The sequence below is a fragment of the Telopea speciosissima genome, chromosome 3 (genome assembly GCF_018873765.1).
Source record: "Telopea speciosissima isolate NSW1024214 ecotype Mountain lineage chromosome 3, Tspe_v1, whole genome shotgun sequence".
In the NCBI taxonomy this organism is placed as follows: Eukaryota; Viridiplantae; Streptophyta; class Magnoliopsida; order Proteales; family Proteaceae; genus Telopea; species Telopea speciosissima.
Genome location: NC_057918.1, coordinates 11,985,091 through 11,994,727, shown reverse-complemented (window position 1 = coordinate 11,994,727; position 9,637 = coordinate 11,985,091). Strand labels below are relative to the sequence as shown.

Below are 9,637 nucleotides of genomic sequence, written 5' to 3'. Positions count from 1 at the left end.
GAGAATGATTACACCAACATGATCAGATGTAGTGCACTAAGTACTTCTTGCTAAAGCTTTTGCTCCAGCAATTCAGGCACCAGAAAGACAGGGAGAGTACAAAGCAAAGTGCGGTAGAGGACCAAAAGAATCCACTTAGTGGTGTAGATGTCCCAATCATCAGTTACTTCCGCTATTATCTCCTGTTCTGTGATACAGCTACAGTACAATTAATAATAAGACAGAACTTGTCATCTTCACCTCAAAATTTTACTAGTCAGGAGAGTGACTCAAGCATGTGCTGAAAACAAGGCAGCTGCAGTTATCTCCAAATGTTAAGGAAGCAAAGGATCAAAAGCCCCGACATTTTTCCAACTCCACAAATAGCTGGGATAAGGCTTTGTTGAGTTGAGTTGAGGATCAATAGTTTTAAAGTTGAAATCCAGTCTACCCAAATTCATAGCTGAAGAGCTCTGAAATGAGGTAGCCAGCGGTAGCATTCCCAAATTGAAGGTAAGAATGGATACCTAACTCAGATACACACAAACTGCAAACCAAATTTAGTAGAATAAGCATAAAAATTGGGCAATGTTTTCCTTCAAGTCACACAACCTTTGTCAAAGTATGAACTATACAAATTGAAACCAAACACTGAACTCAATAAAAAGGGATAAAATTGATCCATGCATTTCAATGAGAGCTTAAAGGTGTCAGGATTCAGGAAATGATCTATCTGATTCATACTTCAGAAACTCAACGATTAGACAAAACCAGCACCACATCTTGTGACTCGTAAGCTCTTCGGTTTTACAGAGTTGATCAAACATCTATCAGTTTAGGGCTTTCTGGTCCAGATTATAGGAAAAATATGGTAGAATTCATAACGTTTAGAGACAAATATTTTCAAGATATGGAGTGTGGTTTAACATTTATTGTATAAACTAACAAGCCCAGAAAATAGAGACAAAGGAAAATACCATGAAAGCTTAATTTGGAATATCAGTTTCTGAACCCCGTCTTCAAACATTCCTCCAGGGAAGCACTTCACAAATGTTTTCCACCTTCATCAGATCAAACTTTGAAGGCTCATCCTTTTAGTTGACATTTAAGATCCTTCTGGCATGCTTTGTAGAATTACTAATTGTTCCTGCCATCCAACAAGAAGTATGTCAGAATCATGGTGCCACATCTCAATCATGATATGGAAATTTATTTACATACCATGCATCCTGAGTTCGACTCCCCTTACGCCCTTTGGGCCAGCCCCATGGCTTATATTGTCTCATAGGATCTCGTGCAAACCCAATGCATGTGTGTAGGGGCATATGCGTGTGGCCGGGGGACTAGTTGGGGGGCTGAAGGTCTGGACTCTGGACACCCTCCTTAGCAAAAAAACAAAAAAAAATAAATGGTAAGATGGCACGTCTTTCTTTACCACTCATTGCCATGCCCGATATCATTGCACTCCAGGTAACCACATTCCTCTTGGACATCCCTGAAACACTTGAAAGGCCTTACCCATACAACCGCATCTCGAGTCCATTGCAATAAGTAAATTTGAATATTGAAAGCATCTGCATAGTCATGTTCATCGATGTAACTATGAATCTTCTCACCAAAATCCAAAGCACCCAAGTGTTGGCATCATCTGTTTTCAGACCACATATGTTGGACTTCACATTACACTGCACAAGCCCAAAGGTTGTCACGTTTGAGCATTAAGATTAGGATTCAGATCCTCTACTGCCAAAAAGAGACTTGCCATCGTCCTGCCCAGGTCGGTGAGAGTGACACTTGGCCTTATCCCGATTCAACGGTCAAATTTCAAATTAATTCAAAAGTGAGGAAAATCTGGCCACAATAGACCAAAACCGACTGGTCGGCTTGGGTTTCAAAACAAAAAAATAACCTAGGTTCTTAGGACCCCGAGAGATGGAACCCTGGAAGCAACAGCGTCTTCTTCCTCTCCTCTTCTTCATCTCCTCACCTCTGCAACCTCTCGTCTTCTTCCTCTCACCTCTGCAATCTGCAAATCGTCTTCCCTAATCGTCGCTGGAGGCATTTGCCCTAAGAAAGAAACGTCGTGTGCAACCTCTCGTCTTCTTCCTCTTTTTTATCTCAATGTAAGTATTTCAAACCCTAAATAAGGCATTTTGTTGATGAGAATAAAGAGCAAATGAGAGATTTTTTTTGTATTCCGGTTCTCTCTCTCTCTCTCTCTCTCTCTCTCTCTCTATTTGTGTGTGTGGTAATTCCCTAAATTTGTCAATGTTTGTAGATGGATTCTGTTTCTTAGGGTGAAAAAAAAAATTCTGAGTCTGATGGGTATATTGTTCATGATTTGCTGCAAGATTAAATATATGTGTGTGTTAATGTATGTTGATGGATTCTGTTTCTTAACTTTTGGATTCTTTTTGTACATAGCTGGTTCATGATCACTGGATTACTTTCAACTGTTTGCTTTTAATGGGTTTTAGCAGAGATGGGAGAGGAAGAGACAACGATTGCTCCTTTGGTCATTTGTGGTGGAATTGGGTGTTGCTTTTCTAACACTTGGGTTGTTTTGGCTTTCTCTAATTTTGTCTCCGAAAAATCTTTCGTCCACCCCATCTCAATGCTTACAGTACCCCCTACCTTCCTTCGGGTTTGGTTTCTTTAGTGTTAATGTTTGTTGATGGTTTCTATTTTTGCACACATGTGTCTTTGCTTCTCTCTCTCTCTCTGTGCGTGTGTGTGTGTGGTAGTTCACAATATGGGGTGCATATTCGACTGCTTCATGATGATGGATTCTGTTTCTTAGGGGGGAAATTTTTTCTAAGTGAATTTGGTGATTAAAAAACCAAAATTATATTTTCATTAGCTCATTGAACATTTCTCCATTAGTAAACAGAAATAATTCTTCCCAACACGTGTGAACAAGATTTCTTGAATAAAGATATTAACATACAACAGAAAGAAGATGCACCAGTAGACAAGGAAGGAGATACTAATTATGATTACGATGTTAGTGAACCAAAAATAGATTCTCTTTGATCACAGTCATGTACAGAAGGAGTTGATGATACAGTGGCTACGCTGTGGAAGAAACAGGAATTGATGATACAGTGGACAGCAGAACTGAGGATCTCAACCCACTGAGTCTACCCCTAGCCTAATAGTTCTGAAAATAATAGAAAGACTAGTATTTCCCAAATTATGTCCAGCCACCAGGATGAGATCAGGCAACTTTATATTCATTATAATTACTTGGCTTCTTGCATTCCAAGTAAGCTGAAGTGAAATATGGGAAGATCTCTAACATAAAGTAAATGAAATCTAATAAGGCTAATTAGTGAAATAAAACAGTGCTAGAGTGTGAAGACAGAACTTGCTCAAAAATAAACTGGGTGAAGTAAAGCCAAATAAAGAATGATGTTCTTCTAGTAGAATTTCATAGGAGCAACAGATACCAGGCAAAATCATGTGCTTCTGTAATTGTTTTAGTAAGCAACAAACATTTTTTAATACCAGCTGCTTCTTAACAATTCAAGTTCTTTTGGAAACATCTTTTACTCAGCTGAGAAGACACTAGAATTCTATGTTATTTGTGGGGGATTGAGAGAATAACCTCCCAGTCAAAATCCTCCTAGGTCGAGTTCTTCTCCTAGGATATGGGAATGGCCCAAAACTTGGGTCGAGTTCTCCTCCAAGGTATCACTTGAAAACCCCAAAAGATAGGCTCAATCTGACCAGTAGATCAGCTTGCAATTACCAAAGTTTTAGGTTGAAAACTGGTTCCAAAATAGGGGAACCGCAAGTTCTGGAAACAGTGGTTAATGGAGTTGATAATAACAAGGATTGATCACCAACAATAGCAATTAGATCAGAGAAATAAAACTAAACAAAATCAGAAATTAGATCTAAGGTCAGAGATAGTAATCGATTGATAGAAAAACCAGTACCTGAATCACAAAACAGAATATGAAACACATAAAATAGAACTCAGGTTATATCCTAGTCTACTTAAAAGAACATAGCTTAACTAGGACACTTAATAAATCAAATTAAAAAACTCAAAATAAAACTTAAGTAGCTAAACTAATAAGCCCATAGATGGGCTGGAATAAGCCCACGAATTGGGCTGGGCCTCCTAGCTGAGAACTAGGCCAGAGGAGCTTGCTGGCCCTCTAATTGGGCTGGGCCTCTTAGCCGAGAGCTAGGCTAGTGGGGGCTTAAATTTTAAAATTATTTCAGCTTTAATTTAACATCTTGGATTCTCAGGCAATCTATTCAAATCTTATCATGTTGCTGATTTTTCTCTTCTTACTTTGCTTGATTTATAACAAATTCTTGACTACTTTTAAAATCTCTAATCCAACTTTCTTAATATTGCAGGACAATGAACACTTCATTACCTATGTGTCCATGTGGACAAGGTGAGATGGTGTTGAAGCACGCACATACTGAACGTAATTACAGTCGATGATTTTAACAATGCCCTGCAAATTATGATCATCCAAATTCCTTCATGTGGGTGAGCAACCACAAGGCCGATGAATCTTCATCATCCCCTACTATTCATGATCATGTTCGTGATATTGGCCCTAATCATGCAACTCAATATCAAACACATAGAGACAACTGTCAACACTATCTAGTGTTTGATATTAGAAACCTCGTTATCGTATGGCGTATTATTGTGTCTGTTGCTATTATTTACCTTTTGTTTCGAGATTAAAGTGTAGTCTAGTACGGAAGTTTGAAACATTAAGTTCTAGTAGATGTTCTGATCTTTTTTGTATCATTTTCGATTAACTAGAGCGGATTATAATGTGTGAGAATTTTTGCTTGGTCTAATGACTTAATTATTCAAGTAGTGGTGTTGTGGATTAGTTGTTTCTGTAATTTTTTGTATCACTTTTGCATAACTAGAGCGGATTCTAACGTGTAGGAATTTTTTTCTTGGATTCTAATGACTTAATTATTCAAGTAGTGGTGATGATGATTAGTTGTGTACATGAAGGATTGCAGCCTTGAAAATCCAAGCAGCAGGATTATCTGTATTGTTTTGATTTACATTGTTAGGGTGAGAAATTGGTGTTCATCATGGAGTGGAGATGATTCTGCTCTATAGATTTTCAAATTTACCATGATAGTTTCCAGCCACTTTGGAATCGGGATTAACAGGGTTATTTGCTCCTCCAAACTGAGTCAGTGGGACATGGTGTGGATGGTTTGTTCATTTGTTGGAGTTGGCATAATCTTGTGAGGTTAAAAGAAAAAATCCCCGGTTATTTGATCCTCCAACTGTCAACGTTGTATTTTCAGTCTTTTGTTTTGTGTCTCCCTCCATAATCCCCCATGCCACAAAAAAATCCAGATCAATGCTAGCTTGGGATCTTCAGTCAATATTTCTATATGATCAAGAGGGGAAATTTGTTGGAGTAAGGCGCCCTGGCTCAAAGCTACCAATTGATATAAATGGTATAAAAATTGAAATTGTAGATGCCATTGGGAGTAGTGGCCTCGATTTGAAGATGATGTCTTTATTAATTATTTTCGTTCTTTCTTTCAGATTCATGGTTTAAAATATTGGTATGGATTATTCATATTTATCCAATCCGTATCCTTATTGGACTGGAAGGATCCAGAACAATCTGGATTGGTTACAGACATACAGTTATGAACTGTTTGTCCTGCAATACTGATCTTTGAATCCTTGCCCAGATTTACTATTGTTTTAGCTGTGTAAATTATTTGTAGTTTAACATCTAATTATGCCAATCCTCTTGTCAGACTGACCCAGGAGTGCCGATTGTTTATGCTGGGTTTGACACTTTGATGCTTATGACTTGCATCAGTTTCTTGTCTCATTCACAGGTGAAATACGTGTGTTCTGATAATGTTTAATTGATCATATTAAAGTACAGTTATATGGTCTCTGAGCAGAGTGTGCATTACAGTAGCAATGATGTTGCCACAGGGTTGAGGAACTTATAACAACATGTCTGATTATGGTGGACTGAAATTATAAACACAGAATTTGGCGAAAATTGTATCAAAAGCATATCTGTATGTTTCTTCTCTGTTTGAGCAAATACTTGATCATAAAGCGTACATGTTCTAAGTACAGCACAATTGACTTGAGTCATAAATGAAAAACGTCATATCATAAACTTTCTATACCAAAAGCAACCACAATGTATAATATAGCCCTCTAAGCAATCAACTTTTTTTTTTTGTATCATGGACTATAATATAATCAATAACTATCTCACAAAATGAAAAATTCTCATAAAAGAGAAATTTATAAATTATGATCATATAAATGATCAGTCCATATTCTTAGTGGCGAACTATTAGTCACCCAAATAAGAGTTACTTGCCCATAGCCCTATCGTATTCTGTCCTTACACATGTGGTATACAGACGATTCAGTCTCCATAGTGGTTAGCCACATGTTGAAGTGAGAATATCCCATTATAGGAACCTCAATGTTCAGATTATGCGTTAACATGAATTAAGAATATCAGTATGTCAAAAACAAACAAATCAATCAGATACCTTCAATAACCTCATTAATTGATATATAACTTCTCCCTTAACAATTAAACATTTCAAATGGAAAAACTAATACTAAGATAAAGAAGTCATCGTTAATACAATATGGAAAATGAAACCACTCCAACATTAAGATGCTCAACAGTTTTATGAAACACAGACACACACACTGGGATTGTGAATTGATGAATAAAATTTCAACCAGAAGGATTAATACGAGGTGTGAATTGCTGATGTCTACAAGTTTAGTTTCACTTTCTTTCAAACTTAGAGAGCTATATCCGATTCAACCACCACTCTCAAAGGCATTCAATATAATCGATGCTGAATTCTTGCAGGATCCTTGCTGCTGAATTCTTGCTTGGACTCTTTTATGCTTCTTATGTCTCAGCCTCACCAAAAGTTCCACTCTGCATCAATGGATACAAAGAATGGTTAAAGCCTCCATACACAGAAAAATTAACATAAAAAAATGAACCATAAATGAGGCTTTTCACAAATTCACCTTTCCAAACTTTTTTCTTTTTGAGCACTAATTCAGTGTTGACATCAAAACAGTTAACTGAAGCTTCTGTATTGGGACTATCAAGATCCAATGCTGCAAGTTGTTGACCCATAACATAGGCACAACTTTTGGCCATCTCAAAACCAGTTTCTGAGTTAGATGCTTGGATTGCTAGCTCAAGAAATATATGACCAAGAAACCTAAAACGATGTGTGCAATTCAAATGAACATCTTCAACAACTTGTTTACCTTTACTGTCCTCCACCACAATGTTTCTTGCTGTCCGTGTCCATCTCCTTAAAATATACTTATCAGGAATACACTTCAAATCTAGTACATCAATGACTTTCAAAGCATGACAACAAAGGATGCCAAATGTCTCAAATTTTTTGCAACTACATTCTATCAAATGCTCAGATGGCTTATACAAGACCACATATTCCCCTTCCACAAAGTTCATTTCCTCATCAACCAATCCAACCACATACTCACAGAAGATATCATCCCCCTTACGAGATTTTATGACACAAGCAGCCATCCATTCATACTCCTCTAGAAATTGTTTAAATATATAAGGGGTGTAAACTTTTCCTGCTTGTCTCAATACAAAGTTTTTGGAACTCATGCTCTCAAGAAACGTATTTCTTGCTTCAAACTCAGCCTTCAATTCATTGGTACGTTTATCTTCCACAACCCGTTCAAAATACTTAAAAAATTGCACAAGATCTAAACTGGATCTTAAATACTTTTTCAAATCACTGTTAATACTTTCACTTAGTTGTGTGCTCCTCACACCTAATGTGAAAGTGTATTTCATATAACATCGTGCCCATTTCTCTTTAATTTCATAAATCTGGTCTAACCATGATGTATTCTCAAGTTGGTATTCATCATGCAATTTTTTCCAAGCATTCTCAAATTCCTCTACATCTTGATAATGAAATATGCATTTATTCAAATCCTTAAGAAAAGGTGACCCATTCTTCATCAGATTACCATGATGTTTTATCCCATTTTGCATTATATGCCAGATACACAATCCATGCCATGTCTTAGGTAATACCTCAACTATTGCCTTTGCCATTGCAACATCTTGATCAGTAAAAATGGTAATGGGATTCTTTTGCCCATGAACCTCCAAGAATGTCTCAAACAACCATTTGAAAGATTCAGTCGTCTCATCATATAGAAGGGCTGCTCCAAATATGATTACACCTCTATGATGGTTGAATCCCGAAAAAACACCAAACGGCCTGTACTCTTTGTTTGTGCAAAATGTAGTGTCAAAGATAACAACATCACCAAAAATTGAATAATCAATGATCATCCTAGGATCTGCCCAAAATATATTTGTTATCTGTTCTTCATTATCCAACTGCAAAGAGTATGTAAAAGATGGGTTCAGCCTTGCTTGGTTTTCAAAATATGCTAACAAACTACCAGCTTCACCATAGGCTAAACCACGCTGACGTTTAGTTCGAAGATAATTCCTAAGATCTCCCTTGGTGTAACCGAGGTTTTCACTTCCCCCTGCTTGCATACCCATTAAACCAAAAGTGGTATTGGGCCTGCTACCGGTATCATTAGCCAAACCTATAGTACGCTGAGACCGCATCAAAGGACTAGTAGCTGGTGTATGAAGTAAATGATTATGATCATCAAAAAAATCACGGCATTCGTACTGTCCATTAGCCAATCTAGAAATTCCCATTCTTGCAGGACAATCGGTTCTGGTTTCCGCACGAGGCATGGTCGTGTTAACATATCTCTTGTCCTTTTTTCGATGTCCTTGTTTACAACATACAAATCTCCTTTGTTTTATGATTGTCCTATCTTCCTTTAACCTATGTCCATAATCTCTTCTAATACTAAAACCAACTATTCCTCCATACCGATTGTAAAAATCATATGCATCAATCTCCGATATGAACGTCATGCCGATCCGAGGCTTATAATTAACATAATCATCTTGACCACTGGCTTCAACCGGCGAAGTCATTGGATTGTCCATATCCAATGTTATGTCTCAGATACTCTTTCAAATTCAGGAACTCTATGGTGGCAACAACCTACTGCAGACCATACACCTGTACAACAAGAGTAAATAAATATAAAACCATGTAAATTCATAAGAATAACTCTTCCACAAGTGGAAGAAATTAGAACACAAATTGGTGGTCATAATTAATAGCAATAGAAGATTTGTACTTAGGGCAAAATTTAGCATAAATAAGCAGCCAACACCTTATACCAGCCACAAAGACTAATGCAAATTGTTATACAAGTTTGATCTATACAACAGATAAATAATTAATGTTCTTCTGTTAGATATTGCTCTGTTTTCTTCTTTAGTCTACTATTATGTGATCTGGTTTGAAGTTCTGATTTCAAACTCTGTTTCAAAATCCTATCTTCTCATCAAGTTTCAGTTTCCTACTTGAAGTCAAATTCTACAAAACCCTATTTTCTTTTTAATTGAGTTTATAAAAATCTGGTTTCATAATCTTACGGTGACTTTGAACCCCATCATAACCATTAGGAGAAGAGGAAGGTCGAAAGTGTTAAAAGGATAAGGGGGTCATCAAAAATTACTTGAGCTGCAGTCATCTCAAA

At 37.0% G+C, this 9,637-nt stretch overlaps 1 protein-coding gene across 1 annotated transcript; it reads right to left on the bottom strand.

The window, feature by feature from the left end:
• Positions 1-6,899: 6,899 nt before the first annotated feature.
• Positions 6,900-9,035, bottom strand: LOC122654851 (protein FAR1-RELATED SEQUENCE 5-like). Its single transcript, XM_043849119.1, has one exon. The coding sequence runs from the start codon at positions 9,033-9,035 to the stop codon at positions 6,900-6,902; it is 2,136 nt and encodes a 711-aa protein (XP_043705054.1).
• Positions 9,036-9,637: the final 602 nt, after the last annotated feature.

Coding starts and splice junctions, on each gene's coding strand:
- LOC122654851 (XM_043849119.1), bottom strand. CDS start 9,035: ATGGACAATCCAATGACTTCGCCGGTTGAAGCCAGTGGTCAAGATGAT.